The sequence below is a fragment of the Stegostoma tigrinum genome, chromosome 12 (assembly GCF_030684315.1).
Source record: "Stegostoma tigrinum isolate sSteTig4 chromosome 12, sSteTig4.hap1, whole genome shotgun sequence".
In the NCBI taxonomy this organism is placed as follows: Eukaryota; Metazoa; Chordata; class Chondrichthyes; order Orectolobiformes; family Stegostomatidae; genus Stegostoma; species Stegostoma tigrinum.
The window spans coordinates 56,414,847-56,433,056 of record NC_081365.1 but is presented as its reverse complement, the minus strand read 5'-3'; the positions used below and the strand labels follow the sequence as shown (position 1 = coordinate 56,433,056).

The 18,210-nt window shown below is 41.5% G+C and overlaps 1 protein-coding gene across 1 annotated transcript in view; it reads right to left on the bottom strand.

The window, feature by feature from the left end:
- Positions 1–18,210, bottom strand: part of gk (glycerol kinase) — a 77,392-nt gene that overhangs the window by 47,157 nt on the left and 12,025 nt on the right. The window contains exons 2-3 of the mRNA XM_059650339.1: positions 12,572–12,645; positions 7,827–7,933 (exon numbers count right to left, since the gene is read on the bottom strand). Of these exons, the coding sequence (XP_059506322.1) occupies positions 7,827–7,933; positions 12,572–12,645 (181 nt within the window). The remainder of the gene's footprint in view (positions 1–7,826; positions 7,934–12,571; positions 12,646–18,210) is intronic.

Genomic DNA, 18,210 nt, shown 5'->3' with positions numbered 1-18,210 from the left:
CATCACGTGCAAGCTAGCGTAAAGGACTAACGTACACCGAGTGCAACAGCTTGTTCACCAAGCTGATACACAGCATGTAAAATAATGTAGAACCCATTGCAATCCGATGTGTTCAGGGAGGTGTAGATTAGATGGGTTATATGGGTATGGGTGGAATGTTCTGATGTTCGGTGTGGACTTGTTGGGCCAAACAGCCTGTTTCCACACTGTAGGGATTCTAGCTATTCTATTCCATCTATCTATAACTGATAAGAGCTTTAAGAGAGTGCATCAAACTGCAAAGTATAGAGTCGTCAGGTCAAAACAATTTACAGAAAGTGTTGTTACTAAAACACACCAATTGCAGCATTTTACGGTTTTAGTAACTTGAGATAACATAAGCAACATCAGAAAAATCAGCAGACCTCTTAGCAAGAATGTGAACACTTGCTATTACGTTAATCACATTGCAGGTCCTGGCGTACCTGTGTGGCAGTGACGGAGGAAACATTCCCCCACTAGAATCTAGATCAGGTTGGCTCAGTGAAACTGTCCTGCAAAACAACTTACAGCTGATCTGACACAGCGATAGCATAGTGAACGGCAAGTAGGAACATCACCGTCTTCAAAAAATAACTGAAGGAACTGCAGATGCTGTAAATCTGGGACAAAAACAGAAGTTGCTGGAAAAGCTTAGCAGGTCTGGCAGCATCAGTGAAGAAAAAAACCAGAGCTGACATTTCAGGTTCGGAGACCAGTTCTGAGGAAGGGTCATCGGACCCGAAACGTTAACTCTGATCTTTTCGAAGATAATAAGCACAGATATTATGTAATGCTAACGATATCACAAACTCACAAAATTAATCTATATTAGATAAAAATTATCCGTCATCTACAAATCCATTATTATTCTTGATTAGTACATACCGATGCCTGTAATTGTAGGCTATAGTGTTCTTTCCAGGAAAGTTTCACATCTTTGAAATTGCCTCCGAGCTGACTTAGTTTAGTTGAGAAAGTTTTGTAGCCACACATGTATGTCAGCATCTTCACATATGATTGACATAATGCCAAATGCTCAGTCACTCTCGCACTGATGCTATATTCCAGTTATGCTTCCACTACCAATATCAAATAACAGGTCTGTAGCCACCTAGTTTCACCTTCCCTACTTTCTTAAATAACAGTGACATGCCCATTCTTCCAACTGGGGCTAAATTCAGACATGACAGAGTTTTTGGTAAATGATAACTAATATTGCTACCATCTTGTTGCAAACCACTTTTACTTCACAAATGTAGCAGTATTACGCACTAGACAGTCAGTCAGTCAGCAGTCTTCATTTCAAATATTTTTTCCAGTATCATTTGTTTCTTCCTTATGCAAAATGCGCCAATTTCTACTTTTAAATTTCAACATAATGATGCTATTTGGCCTTTTTTAAAATCATTGTTAAAACAGATACAAAATACTCACTTAACAAATATGTTATTTCCTAAATATTCACCATAGTAGTAAAAGGAGCAGCAATGGTGGCTCAGGGATTAATATTGCTGCCTCACAGTGGCACAAACATGGGTTTGATTCCAGCCTTGGGTAACTGTCTGTGTGGAGTTTGTACATTCTCTCTATGTCTGCATGAGGTTCCGCCAGATGCTCCGGTTTCCTCCCACGGTCCAAAGATGTGCAGGTTAGGTGGATTGCCCATTGTGTCCAGGGATGTGTAAATTAAGTTGATTAGCCTGGGAAATACAGGGTTACAGGGATAAGGTAGAGGGGTGAGTCTGGGTGGGATGCTCTTGGAAGTTGGTGAGGATGTTTTGGGCCAAATAGACTGTTTCCACACTGTAGAGGATTCTAGCCACTGAGTCAGATGTTTGTAAGTTCAAGATTGACATCAGAACATGAGCACAAACTTCTAGACTGACATTCCAGTGCAGTACTGACAAAGAATTGCACGCATAAAGGTAGCAACAAAACATTAAATCGTGGCCCTGTCCGCTCTTTTAGATAGATGTAAAAGAGCCTATGGCGTTATTTCACAGAAGAACAGGGAGTTAGTCGTCATAGCCTGGCCAGTATTGCTCCGTCAATCCACTACTATCGAAAAGAGAGATTATTTGATTGTTATTCACATTTTTGTTCATGGGAATACACTGTGGATGAATTGGTTGCCATGTTTATTCCATTACAGTAGCAATCTGAAGATTCAAAACTGATTTGTTTATTTAGCGCTTCTAAAGTACGTAATTGTCTGCAAAGTGCTTTAAGTTTCAAAGGCACCATATAAATGCAAATTTATCTTTCCGTTTATAGTCTTGTCTTCACTGATTTTTAATGGGTACACATTCCTCATCTCCATTTCCTTGCTGTTAATATATTTCAGAAACTTTTACCGAAGGGCCTGTACTGTGCTGTTATGTTTTACTGTTAGCTTTAACCTTTTTTGTACCTCTAACTTTCTTTGCTTTAAATTGTCGTTCTATTTTACTGGATTTTTTTCTTTGAATTCACACAAATTTTTCTTGCTATCTTAAAATTAGCTCTCGCATGTTGAGTAACTATGGTTAAAAAAAAGTCTTTCATAGATCCTTTAATTTTAGGGGTATGTTTTGATTTTGTATTTTATCAATTCCTTACGTATACATTTCTAATTATTTAGAGGTTTATTCATGAAATGTTCAGAACAGTTTAATGTGGTCATTTAGGTTCTAATTACTTTGAAGCTTGTTTTAGTTGCAACATAGTTTCATGATGCATCTTTGTCACACTCAAACCTAGTATCAAATTCAATTACATTACCAGAAATCAGACGACACCAGGTTATAGTCCAACAGGTTCATTTGAAATCACAAGCTTTCGCAATGTTGCCCCTCCTTCAGGTGAAGTGAGACAGAAGCATGCAGGCACAGAATTAATAGGCAGAGAGATCAAAAGGTCATAAAAATGGTGTGAGTGGAGTGTTGACAGGCCGAATAATAGGTCTCTGCAGGTGATCAACAGTGTCAGATGCTGTGTGTAAAGTGTCAACAGTTAAATAATGTGAAGGGATGATCTATAATTTGATTAAATGAGGCAGAGAAATAATTTCAAAAAAATTAAAACAAGATGGTGCTGGAGACAAACCAAATGACTGGAACAACATAAGAGGTATGAGGTGCTTGCTGAGGGTCTAACCAAAGTAATAAGTGTTACAAAGTTGTGTACAGTACTAGTGAATTGGAAGGCAGCAAGTTAGAATGTGTTTGTTAAAATGCTAAGGGGGAAAGAGTGTGTAATCCCTTTAAGAGCTAAAGTGCTTTTCTAAACTTGGAGATTTAGACAGAAAATGTGTCTCTAAGCCAGTTGGTTCAGCCAGTTATGAAACTGAAACATGTATCAATTGACTGTGTGATTGGAAACCTTACGTTTGTTTTGATGTTTTGGCAACCAGCTTGAAGATCAATTAATTTAAACTAAGCACTTAAGAGATTGAAAATCAGTTGAACTTAAATCTGATGGTTTTGACAACCTCAGACCAATCCTACCGTAAGAAATTGGACAGATTATCAAGTGTATATAAGAGGGTTTTTGAAAATTGGAGTGAGAGCAAACTGCCATCTGAGGAATAAATATCTCGGTCTCACAGTAATGCCTAAGCTTTCTGAGAGAGTACCATCTATCTGTATAAGGTACCACATCATTTCTAGCTAAATGCCCTCACAGAAGAATTCACAGAGAGAACATCCCTGATAGAAAGAGCAGAAGAAAGGTGTTTATGATTGGGCAGACAGTGAAGAAGGCAGAACATTCTAGAAGATATATCCTGTACGGACTTTGAGAGTCTAAGTTTTAATTTAGTTTTCTCATTACTTAGGTTTACATAAGTGGGACTTGTGTTCACTGGAACAGCATACCAATAGAATTTTATTCAGTTAGGGAATAGTTAGTAGTTAAGGGGAAATTGTTTGATTTGTTAGTAGTTCTGTTAATTTGGTCACTGCTAGGGTTAAATAAATAAATTGTTACTTGTTACTCATCAAGTGAATAAAATGGATTTTCTTTCATTTAACCACTCTATTTTAACAGATTAGGTGAGGTAAGGTGAGCTTCTCTGGGTGTTTTGGGTTTATTAAAAGAGGACCTCTACTCCTGCCATAACTGATTGGGGATTTGTGTTTTGATTGTAATTATCAGAGGGGTTCGACCTCCCCTTCCTAAAAATGATTAATCCACATCATATGATTTCTGACCTTATCCACCCCAGTCCAGCAGCGGCACCTCCACATCAATTACATTATGGTCACTTGCCAAAGATGCTCCTTTACCATCAAATCATTGACTAACTCTCCCGTTTACGTGTTACTATGTCTGGCATGTTTCCTCAACAAGCTGAAGAAGGGTAATATCCAAAATGTTGACTGCTCCTTTCCTCCAGATGCTGCCTGGCCTGCTGTGTTCTTCCAGCCTCCTGTTTGTCAGCCATTTTTAAAACATATTTTTTGAGCAATCTAGAAATTAATTGACTTTGGAAATTGCTCAGCTTCTCCCAGTTTACGTGAAAATCAAATTTCCTGATGTAAGTGCATTCCCGTATACTTCAATGATCACTCATTTAATACACCTCTCTTCCCTATTATAATATTACACTCAGGGGTTTGCAGTTAAGGACAACTGGAGTTTCATTTTCTTTGAGAATCCTTAACTCTACTGCTGGAGTTTCTATTTACTGAATCATCCATACTGAACTCCATTCTTTCCACTATTGTACATGTTATTTTCTTTGTATGGCTACTGTTCCTCTTTTCCAAATATCCATTTCTTTTCTAAAGATCCTGCAGCCAAGAATAATTAGCTTACAATTATACCTGGCTGTCCGGAAAGGTTGCTACATCATACACTTTGGTGTCCTCAAGTAAGAGCTTGCAAATTATTGGGCTCTATTCAGTTCGACTTAGACATCTTGTGCTGTGCATTAAGTTATCGTGAAAGAAAAGGAGTAAATTTTTCATTTATTCATTTGTGGATATGAATAGTGCTATGTAAGCTTGGAATTACTGTCCATCTCAAATTGCCCTCAACAGGCACCTTCTTGAACTACGGCCAGCCTTTAGCACTGAAGAAGGGTGTAGGCCCGAAACATCAGCTTTTGTGCTCCTAAGATGCTGCTTGGCCTGCTGTGTTCATCCAGCTCCACACTTTGTTATGTCAGCCTTTAGCGACAGGTTTGCCCACAGTGTTATTAGGAAGGCAATTTGAGGATTCCAGCAACAGTGAAGGTACGGCCATATAGTTCCGAGTTTACAGGGAAGTAGCTGTGTAATGGTAATATTACCTATACTAGTAAACCAGAAACCCAACTCAATACTCTGGGGATAATAAAATGTGAGGCTGGATGAACACAGCAGGCCAAGCAGCATCTCAGGAGCACAAAAGCTGACGTTTCGGGCCTAGACCCTTCATCAGAGAGGGGGATGGGGAGAGGGAACTGGAATAAATAGGGAGAGAGGGGGAGGCGGACTGAAGATGGAGAGTAAAAGAAGATAGGTGGAGAGAGTGTAGGTGGGGAGGTAGGGAGGGGATAGGTCAGTCCAGGGAAGACGGACAGGTCAAGGAGGTGGGATGAGGTTAGTAGGTAGCTGGGGGTGCGGCTTGGGGTGGGAGGAAGGGATGGGTGAGAGGAAGAACCGGTTAGGGAGGCAGAGACAGGTTGGACTGGTTTTGGGATGCAGTGGGTGGGGGGGGAAGAGCTGGGCTGGTTGTGTGGTGCAGTGGGGGGAAGGGACGAACTGGGCTGGTTTAGGGATGCAGTAGGGGAAGGGGAGATTTTGAAACTGGTGAAGTCCACATTGATACCATATGGCTGCAGGGTTCCCAGGTGGAATATGAGTTGCTGTTCCTGCAACCTTCGGGTGGCATCATTGTGGCAGTGCAGGAGGCCCATGATGGACATGTCATCAAGAGAATGGGAGGGGGAGTGGAAATGGTTTGCGACTGGGAGGTGCAGTTGTTTGTTGCGAACTGAGCGGAGGTGTTCTGCAAAGCGGTCATTTCCACTTCCACTTCCATTTCCACTCCCCCTCCCATTCTCTTGATGACGTGTCCATCATGGGCCTCCTGCACTGCCACAATGATGCCACCCGAAGGTTGCAGGAACAGCAACTCATATTCCGCCTGGGAACCCTGCAGCCCAATGGTATCAATGTGGACTTCACCAGTTTCAAAATCTCCCCTTGCCCTACTGCATCCCTCAACCAGCCCAGTTCGTCCCTTCCCCCCACTGCACCACACAACCAGCCCAGCTCTTCCCCCCCCACCCACTGCATCCCAAAACCAGTCCAACCTGTCTCTGCCTCCCTAACCGGTTCTTCCTCTCACCCATCCCTTCCTCCCACCCCAAGCCGCACCCCCAGCTACCTACTAACCTCATCCCACCTCCTTGACCTGTCCGTCTTCCCTGGACTGACCTATCCCCTCCCTACCTCCCCACCTACACTCTCTCCACCTATCTTCTTTACTCTCCATCTTCGGTCCGCCTCCCCCTCTCTCCCTATTTATTCCAGTTCCCTCCCCCCATCCCCCTCTCTGATGAAGGGTCTAGGCCCGAAACGTCAGCTTTTGTGCTCCTGAGATGCTGCTTGGCCTGCTGTGTTCATCCAGCCTCACATTTTATTATCTATGATTAGATTCTCGGTGTTCGAAATAGTCATTACTTGGCACTTGTGAGGCATGACACTTCCCTTAAACGTGCCTTTGAAGGTACAATATAAATCATCTCCTTTTTAAAAAAAAAGTCAGTTCTTGGATTTTGGGGCATTACTGGCAGTGTCAGGAATTATTTTCCATTCCTCAGTGCTCTTGAGAGGCTGGTATTTTGCATCCTTCTTAATCCTCTGCAATGCATGAGAGTCAAGGCCAGAGGGCATAGTCTCAGAATAAAGGGGTGCCATTTTATACTGAGATGAGGAGGGGTTTCTTCCCTCAGAGGGTTGATGCTCTTGTGAACTCTGCTACAAAAGGAGGAGGGCACAGTCCTTGTGTATTTTTAAGGCTGAGATAGATAGAATTCTAAGATCGTAGGGGATTCAAGAGTCATACAGAAAATGCAGGACATGAAGAATGTCGAATCAGCTATGTTCGTACTGAATGGTGGTGTAGGCCTGAGGGGCTAAATGACCTACTCTGCTTCCTATTTCTTATGGTCTTACTGTCATTCTGTTCCAACATTGAAGGAGCTGAACTTTTAAGGTGGTGGATGGTTTTGCTTTGAATTGGATGGTGTTGAGCTCATATGCGATCCATCCCTTATGTTTTGTCAATGGTAAACAGGCTTTTGTGGAGTCTGGAGTCGAGTTTAATGCCACAGAATTCACAGGCTTTGACCTGCTCCTGTGGTCAGTGTATTTATTTGTTTAGAGCAGTTAAGTTTTGGTCAATCGTACCTGCCTGGGTGTCTATGGTGGGAGGCTCCATAATAGTAATGGAATTGAATGTTAAGGTCAGATAGACATGTGCGACACAAACATTGTTCAGTTAACACAAATTACACAAGTTTAGTTCTGTCATCAATGCTCCCTTGCTTTAGAAACAACAAGAAGCTCAGCTGGTCTGGCAGTGTCTGCGGAGAGAGTAACAAGAAATACTTCAAGTCCAAAATGACTATTATTTTTGAAACTACTGGACTTGACTTGTTTCTCTCTCCATACATGCTACTAAATCTGCTGAGTTTCTCGAACACTTTGATTTTACTTCATAACTCTGCAGTATTCTGTTTTTGTGTTTTTGTACAGTTGCATTGATTGTTTGTTTTCTAAGGTATTAAAGAATCGCATGATGTTCATAATCACAAACATTTATAACTTAAATACCTTTAATACTGGAGACATCAATCTTCTGTTGCTTCAATTTCTCACATGCTTTCTCAACACATTCAAAAACCGAACGCAAAATCTCCCTGGGATCTTCTTCTGCCCATCTACAGAATAAAATGAAAACTGGTGATTATCAAAAAAGTTCAATAAGCAAGAAAGGACAATAAACAACAAACTAGCAATTGAAAGGCAAGTTGTACCTTTAAGATTTTAAATTTTGTATACAGAGGCAAGATTTGATGTCATGACACCATCCATATCACAATGTCAAAGACTCCATTCTCAGTTGTCTCATTTTACTTTATCAATACTAAAACAAACACACAAGGCTGAGGCTCCTTTCTCATTCCATCTTGATTCACTTGCAATCTATTTCTAATTTATGTTAACTTACATCTTCACATATACTCACACTGTCTGGCTTGAAAATGTTACAATTCAATTGTCACAAAGACTCCCTAACATTCAGACCAAACAAAACCTGGTCAGTACCACTGGAAAATATAGCCTGCCTATTGAGAAAGAATGTTCTGACTATAAGGAACAGTGACCAGTCTGAAAACGCGTCAGGAAAAAAGTCTCCATGACTAGCACAGAGTCTAACAAAACCGTGAGGAGCTGCCTGCTTGAATGTTCACCAGTTCTGAGATTGGTAAACAGGAGGAAGTCATTGCTGACATTAAGCTCCAGTAAAAGGGCAAATTGTTCTGTCTCCAGCTGCACTGGATCTTGTCCTTTCTAATAAAGGAGAACAGCTCATAGTGATAATCCCAAATCTGATGAGATTCAAAGAAGATGCAAGAAAAGGCATTAAAAGTCATCAGAACTTAATCAGGAGTAGGCAAACCAGTCAATTGAGCCTGATCTTCCATTAAACAAGCTTAACAACTGCCTTCCTATCTTAAATTCACATTCCCAGCCTATCCACAGAATTCCTTTTTTTCGCTTACTATTTCTATTGATGACTTTCTGTTGATCTCAGTCTTCAATAATTATTGTGCAGCCTCAAGTTCCCAATGCAAAGAATTCTAAAGATTCACAGCCATTTGACTGAAGAAATATTACCTCATCTCAGAGTCTTAAATGGCCATCTCTTCATTCTGAGACTATGACCCTTTCTTCTAAGCAGCTAAGGGAATCATGCCAACAGCCAGTTCTTGTAAATACTCAAACTTACTACACAATGTTTAAATGAATGTAAACCCATTATTATTCATGATACAAACGAGGACTAGCAAGATGGATATTTAAAACACATTTGAAGCCAATGAAACTTGTAGTCAATAAAACTTGACACAACGCCATCTGAAAAAGAAACAAAAAGAGATTTCAAAACATTAGGCTTGAAGTGCCTCATATTCGATTTCTGCACTGCAGTAAGGAACTCATGTTGCTCACTACACTGAGGCTGGAGGGGTGGAAGGGCTGTACAAAGGCATGTTTTTAAATAATACTATTACTAGTATTTTTACCATTGCTAGTTTGAAATTATAACAACATTTGAAAGACAACAGCATATCTGAACTTCAAACTGTCAGCCAATTTAAGGAAATTTCAAACTTCCTCAATCAACTGATTCAGTCCCTTCTTGATTACATGTAGCTTTGGAAATAGTCCTATTACAGAAACGAACTTTAACATCATACTTACACAGCGTAGATACAAGGTAGAAAAAATGTGTTTCACTAAAACTACCGCCACTTTGATAAACACATTTCTTTTTTAAAAAGAGGGATAGGCAGTCACAAACTGTGTGAACTACAGTCCGAGTAGAAGAAAATCAAGGATCCATAAAGCACCATTCGATGTACCGCACGGTCAAAAAATTTCAGTCAGCAAAAAAACGGCTTTGGTCACAGAGAAATGTGAACAAAGTTTAAGTTTGTGAGAAAGCCATATAACGATGATGACGACACAGATAAAGTAGCTACAGTGATGAGTGGTGTTGCAGATTGGTAACCAGGGAGTTAAAATAACCCAATGTGTGAAAATGGGAGATATTTGACTGAAATTGGTTAGGTGTACCACATAACATCAAGCTAGTGCATCAAAACAGTTAGAGAAAAAGTGCCATGGTGGCTTATTGGTTAGCACTGCTGCTTTACAGTGCCAGGGACCTTGGTTTGATTCCATCCTGGGGTGGCTTTCTGCATGGAGTTTGCACGTTCTCCCCATGTCTGCAAGGGTTTCCTCCCACAGACCAAAGATGTGCATGTTAAGTGGATTTGTTATGCTAAATAATAGATTAGATATGATAATGAGAACTGCAGATGCTGTAGAATCCAAGATAACAAAGGGTGGAGCTGGATGAACACAGCAGGCCAAGCAGCATCTCAGGAGCACAAAAGCTGACGTTTCGGGCCTAGACCCTTCATCAGAGAGGGGGATGGGGAGAGGGAACTGGAACAAATAGGGAGAGAGGGGGAGGTGGACTAAAGATGGAGAGAAAAGAAGATAGGTAGAGAGGAGAGTATAGGTGAGGAGGTAGGGAGGGGATAGGTCAGTCCAGGGAAGATGAACAGGTCAAGGAGGTGGGATGAGGTGGTAGGTAGGAAATGGAGGTGCGGCTTGAGGTGGGAAGAAGGGATGGGTGAGAGGAAGAACAGGTTAGGGAAGCGGAGACAGGCTGGGCTGGTTTTGGGATGCAGTGGGCGGAAGGGAAGAACTGGGCTGGTTTTGGGATGCGGTGGGGGAAGCGGAGATTTTGAAGCTTGTGAAGTCCACATTGATACCATTGGGCTACAGGGTTCCCAAGCGGAATATGAGTTGCTGTTCCTGCAACCTTCGTGTGGCATCATTGTGACACATGATGGACATGTCGACTGATGCTGCAGGGTTCCCAAGCGGAATATGAGTACCTTCCACCCCAACCTCAAGTTCACCTGGGCCACCTCCAACACATCCCTCACCTTCCTGCACCTCTCAGTCTCCGTCTCAGGTAACCAGCCAGAAACTGATGTCCATTTCAAGCCCACTGACTCCCACAGCTACCTAGAATACACCTCCTCCCACCCACCCTCCTGCAAAAATTCCATCCCCCATTCCCAATTCCTCCACCTCCGCCGCATCTGCTCCCAGGATGAGGCATTCCACTCCCGCACATCCCAGATGTCCACGTTCTTCAAGGACCGCAACTTTCTCCCCGCAGCGGTCGAGAACGCCCTTAACCGCGTCTCCCGCACTTCCCGCAACACATCCCTCACACCCCGCCCCTGCCACAACCGCCCCCAGAGGATCCCCCTCGTTCTCACATGCCACCTCACCAACCTCCGAATACAACGCATCATCCTCTGACACTTCCGCCATCTACAATCTGACCCCACCACCCAAGCTATTTGTCCATCCCACCCTTGTCTGCCTTCCGGAGAGACCACTCTCTCCGCGATTCCCTTGTCCGCTCCACACCCCCCTCCAACCCCACCACACCCGGCACCTTCCCCTGCAACCGCAGAAAGTGCTACACTTGCTCCCACACTTCCTCCCTCACCCCTATCCCAGGCCCCAAGATGACCTTCCATATCAAGCAGATGTTCACGTGCACATCTGCCAATGTGGTATATTGTATCCATTGTACCCGGTGTGGCTTCCTCTACATTGGGGAAACCAAGCGGAGGCTTGGGGACCGCTTTGCAGAACACCTCCGCTCGGTTCGCAACAAACAACTGCACCTCCCAGTCGCGAACCATTTTAACTCCCCCTCCCACTCCTCAGACGACATGTCCATCATGGGCCTCCTGTAGTGCCACAATGATGCCACCCGAAGGTTGCAAGAACAGCAACTCATATTCCGCTTGGGAACCCCACAGCCCAATGGTATCAATGTGGACTTCACAAGCTTCAAAATCTCCCCTCCCCCAACCGCATCCCAAAACCAGCCCAGCTCGTCCCCTCCCCCCACTGCATCCCAAAACCAGCCCAGCCTGTCTCCACCTCCCTAACCTGTTCTTCCTCTCACCCATCCCTTCCTCCCACCTCAAGCCGCACCTCCATTTCCTACCTACCACCTCATCCCACCTCCTTGACTTGTCCGTCTTCCCTGGACTGACGTTTCCTCTCCCTATCTCCTCACCTATACTCTCCTCTCTACCTATATCTTCTTTTCTCTCCATCTTCAGTCTGCCTCCCCCTCTCTCCCTATTTATTCCAGTTCCCTCTCCCTATCCCCCTCTCTGATGAAGGGTCTAGGCCCGAAACGTCAGCTTTTGTGCTCCCGAGATGCTGCTTGGCCTGCTGCGTTCATCCAGCTCCATACTTTGTTATAATAGATTAGATGTGTTGGTCATGGGAAATAGTGGGCGGGGGAAGGATCTCTGTGTGATGCCCTTCAGGGGTTGGTGTGGACTTGCTGGGCCACATTGTAGGGACTCTATCAGTGCGTTCTAGCAAAATTAACTGATCATTACTGAAATTTTGTAAAATAAAATGGAAAATTGTTACATTGTACCATCAATATTGAATAAACTGGATTAAAAAAAGTAACTTTAATTGTATTAAATGCCACACATATGTTTATGAAGTCTGCAACAGCGTTAACAAAGAAGTATCACAGATCTGGAAGTCAAGCTGAACCTTCACTGCTACGTCACAAAATCGATCAATTTATTTAATATTATAGTGATAAGACTGTGATAAAGCATGTTCTACTTCCCAAATGAGCTCTAGGAATTCCCCTGACTCTCCCACTCCTCCACATGTAAGTCTGCCAGCAAGGTAAATAGTGAGGGGAATTGTAATGATCTTACCCTGCTTGTGGAAGCTTCTGCAAAACTTCCACTTGGTGTTGAACAACGACTTCAGCTGTCTTTGGATTAAAGACCTGTAAAGTGGTAGTTAAACATGTCAGTTTCTTCATGCAGCAAATACAGATAATAAATCAATGTCAGAAAACACAAATTGTATTTATCCACTATAATACTATACCATCCACAGCTACAGTGGAAGTCAACATCAATAAAAATGGTAAATGATATGTCATACATGATAACAGTTTTAAAATAATGCCACAATGATATAAAAATGCACTGATGATTATCATGTTGTATTGTCCAGTTTGATACAGAAATTATTTTAAACAGTGACGAAAAACACAAAGTTAAAATGGCTACAGCTATCACCTGGCCCACTGGTTGGTCAAATTTCATGAAACCAATATGGATTAAACAAGAGAAGCAGAACTAAAGTTAACATTTTCAGTCAGGGCAATTAAACTAGCCAGTGAGTCCCTGCCAGGGACGCATAAATTGGCCTTCATTTCCTATTTTGGCATTAAGCTTACTGTTTACATGTTCACATGTTGAGGGTGAATTTTTGTTTACAATTAACAAACCTAAAAGCAGAATTTCCACAGACAGAATATACAACCAGCTTATATTTCCAGGAACTAATTTAGACATCTGGAGAAATGGACATTTGACTGTAGAAGTGAAACGTGTTGAAAAAGGCTCCCTTACGTATCTGAGCAAGAAAAGTCAGCAGCAACATTGGCTGAAAAGAAACACCAAGAACCCAATAGTCTTATTTAGATAAATATGAGGTACTGCATTTTGGGAAGCCAAATCAGGGCAGGACTTAGAGATAATGGGAACTGCAGATGCTGGAGAATCCGAGGTAACAAAGTGTGGAGCTGGATCAAGATGCTGCTTGGCCTGCTGCGTTCATCCAGCTCCACACTTTGTTATCAGAGCAGGACTTATGCAATTAATGGTAAGGTCCTGGGGAGCTTTGCTAAACAAAGAGACCTTGGGAGGCAGGTCCATAGTTCCTTAAAAGTGGAGTCCCAGATAGACAGGATAATGAAAAAGGCATTTGGGATGCTTGCCTTTATTAGTCAGTACATGTTGTGGCTGTACAGGACATTGGTTAGGCCATTTTTATAATACTGTGTGCAGATCTGGTCTTCCTGATATAGTAAGGATGTTGTGAAATGTGAGAGTGTTCAGAAAAGATTTACAAGAGTGTTGCCAGTATTAGAGCGAAAGAGAGAGATTGAATAGACTGGGACTATTTTTCCTGGAGCGTTGGAGGCTGAGGAATGACCTTATAGAGGTTTATAATATCACGGAGAACATGGTTAGGTGAAAACCAAGGTCTTTTCCCTGCGGTGGGGGGCTCCAAAACAGGAGAACATAGGTTTAAGGTGAGAGGAGAAAGATTGAAAAGGGACCTAAGGGGCAACGTTTTCACACAGAGGGTGGTGTGCGTATGCAATGAGCTGCTAGAAGAAGTGGTGGAGGCTGGTATAATTACAACATTTAAAAGATATCTGGATGGGTACATGAATAGGATAGGTTTAGAGGGATATGGGCTAAATGCTGGCAAATGGGACTAGATTAGTTTAGGAAATCTGGTTGACATGGACAAGTTGGACTGAAGGGTCAGTTTCCACAGTATACAGCTTCATGACTCTATAACTTAAAGGCAACCTATGTTGCTGGTAAGAAATCAATAAGCAGACCATGGTCTCAGGTTAAACCCTGACTGAAGCAATCTCAAAAGATTTTCCTTTTATACTAGGCACTATTGGCTTTTAATTTTGTGCCTCATACTCTCAAAGGCCATATACTTGACATTTTGTCTTTTTCCTCAGGGTTAGCAAGAAACAAATCTGCTCCTTTTTGCAACTTAAAAACCTTGTGATGGGGTCCTTACTGCTACAATAAATATTACAACATTTTAGTTGGAGAGAGGTAAAGCTTTGTGCTAAAACAAGATTAAAACTTTATTGCAGGTGAAAAGAGGGGAGCCAATTCATCCCACTTCCTCACTTTGTCATAACAAAAAGAAAATCAAATGTCCAAACATAGTCACAATTAATATTTCTCAAAAGTGACTGCAAAGACACTAGTTGGACTATCAGCCCCGTATTCAATTGCTGACACATGATTTTGTGGAGATTTACTGCAAATGTCACCAAATGAGCTTACAATGCCTTATTTAACTGAACATGAATTTAAGAAGAGAAAATTACCAAACTTACCAAATCTAGTACCATCATCAGTTAACAAGCACTTAACAGTCACCAGAACCTTATACCAGTTAGAACAGAAACTTTATAACATAGAAAATAAAATGCCATCTGGTTCATTGTGCTTGTGCCAGCTGAAGAATGAACCACCAAGTTCAATCCCACTTCTTAACATTTGGTTTACAGTCCTACAGTTATCAGCATTTAGGGTACATATTCACACACTTTTTAAATGAGTTAAGGGTTTCTGCTGCTGCTACCCTTTCAGGCAATAAGTTCCTGGCCCTCCCAGCCTTAGAGTCATACAGCACAGAAACAGATCCTTTGGTCCAACTTGTCCATGATGACCAAGTTTCCCAAACTATACTAGTCCCACTTGCTGGTGTTGGCCCATATCCCTCGAAAACTTTTCCTATTCACATGCCTGTCAAATGTCTTTTGAATGATGTATCTGCATCTACCACTTCCCCAAGCAGTTTATTCAACATAACGAACCACCCTCTGTATGAAAATGTTGTCCCCTCAGGTCCCTTTCGAATCTTTCTCCTCTCACCTTAAAAATATGGACCCTATTTGTGAACTTCCCCCAAACTTGGGAAAAGACCTCAGCTATTCACCTTATCAATGACCCCATGATTTTATAAACTTCATAACGGCAGCCCTCAACCTTCTCTTCTCTAGTGAAAAAGTCCCAGTCTATCTTATAACTCAAACCCTCTGGTCCCACCAACATCCTTAGGTCAACGGACCCTTCTCATCCATTCTATCCAGGCTCCTCTCCTGTTTTCACATTTCAAATTAAATCTCCTTTCAGTCTCCTATGTTGCAGGAAGAACAACCCTCAACATCCAATATTCCCTTATAGCTTCATTTTTCCAGTCCTGGCAACATCCTTGTAAATCTTCTTTGCACCCTTTTCAGTGTAACAACATCTTATCTGTAATCAGGTGACCAGGAACTGCACACTGTCCTTGAATTTTGACCTAACAAATGACTAATATAGTTCTGGCACAAACTCCTTGGCCCTTATGTTATATATCCTGGATAATAAAGGAAAAAATTCCACATGACTTGTGTGAACTAAGTTACGGTCAGAAATATTATTTTATGCATGCATTTGTAAACTAGGAAACAATTTACATTCCTAATGATAGGAAAAGAAAATCAGTGTTGCCTTTGTGGACTACAGCAAATATTTAGAAAACTATTCAGTTTTAATCAACAAATGTTAAATCAGCTAAAGTGTTTTAATAAGGTTATAACTAAGTCTAAGTTTCTCAATAAAATAAAGATTAAGAGTTTTTTAAGAGATTTAAAACTACATCTATTTCACACAGCCCTCTCTCACTGTACCACACTCAATTATTCACATTATACATCCTGCCAATTAAATTGTTGAACATCACAATTTTGCCTATTTAGCCTAGAGAGCATTTACGTTTGAGGTATCATATGTTTTAACATATAAAGTCATGGAATCTTGAATTTATCTTTGAAAAGTTAAAGTCCGGAATACTTTTTTCTACTAGCCCAACACAAAGAAAATAGCATAGAGAGTAAAAGGTTATTTTGAAATGTTAAGGACTTCTCTCAAAAAGCCATTAAAACTATTTGCCATACTTACTAGAGACAATGCCCTGATTTTAATTCCTAATATCTGAAGAGTAGATGAGAGTTTAAAATTTTAAAATTCTAATTCATGACTCCAATTTGGCTTTCTGTTTTAAACTTTTACAACTTGAAATTAGACAAAAGCTCTTAAAGAAGACACTACAAATTAGCATTCAAAAGTCATGAAATTGAGAAACATGGCCCCAACATGCTCATTTCCAGTTTTAAAGGATGGAGGGAGGCTGGTTTAGAGAGGGGAATGGGGAAAGTGCTGTTCAGACAACTAAGCTGCTCTCTGAAGAAAAGCTAACAATTAAATTACTTTAATGATAGTACCAGCACAAGATTTCTTCTCTGTCTTGCAGCTGAGAGGATATGCGGATGTCTTCATGAAACAGCTAAATGCCTTACCATGCACTCAATAGAAAGTACTGCTCGAAAAATCTCCATCTTTGAAGGCAGTGGTCAACTTGATTAGAAACTTAATTGATAAATTCTTGGACACAGAAAATAGAAGATGAAATTGCAAAAGAAAATCCAGCATGATTAGAAAAATAGGGTGACAATTCACAACAAGCTTAATTTTACTCTCCCAGTTTTGTTTGTTATCCAGCTAAGAAAATAAGGTCTACATGAAAGTATAATGGACTCAAAGATAGAGGGAGGACACACTGCTAATGTTCATTGCTGATTCAGAGAAATCACTCGCCAGCAAAGCGTATTCAGTCCATTAACAGGGACACTGTGGTACATTTAATTCTAATTTTTGTATTGGAAAAATGAATGGAAACAGGTTTAAATTCATTGCTACATCATTCTGTTTGTTCAGAAGGCAGAACAAATTTAGCTACTTGGTTTACTTTTGCTTCCTCATACTAGAACCAGCTTGCCTCCAGAAGGCAAAGTAAATGTATGCAGGAGGAGCGCACCAGATTACAGTATCATTTTCTCTCAAGTGCCCAGGTGGATAAGGTTGTTAAGAAGGCGTACGATATGTTTGCTATCATTAATACAGGGATTGAGTTCAAGAGTCGTGAAGTTTTGCTCCAGCTATACAAAAGCCTGGTTCGGCCACATCTAGAGTATTGTGTCCAGTTCTGGTCACCTCATTTGAGGAAAGCTGTGGAAGCGTTAGAAAGGGTGCAGAGGAGATTTACCAGGATGTTGCCTGGAATGGAGGGAAGGTCTTACGAAGAAAGATTGAGAGAGCTAGGCCCTTTCTCTTTAGAATGACGAAGGATGAGAGGTAACTTGATAGAGGTGTCCAAAATGATCAGAGGTATTGATAGAGTGAATAGCCACAGACTTTTTCCTAGGGTGGAGGTAGCTATTATGAGGGGGCATAGTTGTAAAGTGAGTGGAGTAGATAAAGGGGAGATGTCAGAGGTAGCTTCTTTACTCAGAGAGTGGTAGGGGCGCGGAATACATTGCCGGAGACGGTCGTGGAGTCAGCCTCATTGGGGCATTTTAGCGGCTATTGGATAGGCATATGTATGATAGTATAAGGTAGGGGTGGAGGTTAGATAGACCTTAGGTTGAGGGTAAAAGTTCAGCACAACATTGTGGGCCGAAGGGCCTGTACTGTGCTGTGCTGTACTGTTCTATGTTCTAAGCAGCTTCATTATTATTGCCCGAGTTATGCCATTCAGTAATTAGACGCAGGATTTCTGACTGCTCATTAAGTGAGACAGCATGTGCAGTGTCAACTCACAATTTGCAAAGAAATGTATAACTTGATGAGCATTTGAAGATGCAGCATTTGAAATGGCTGAAAATCATTTATTCAAATTTAAAGACACTGTACAC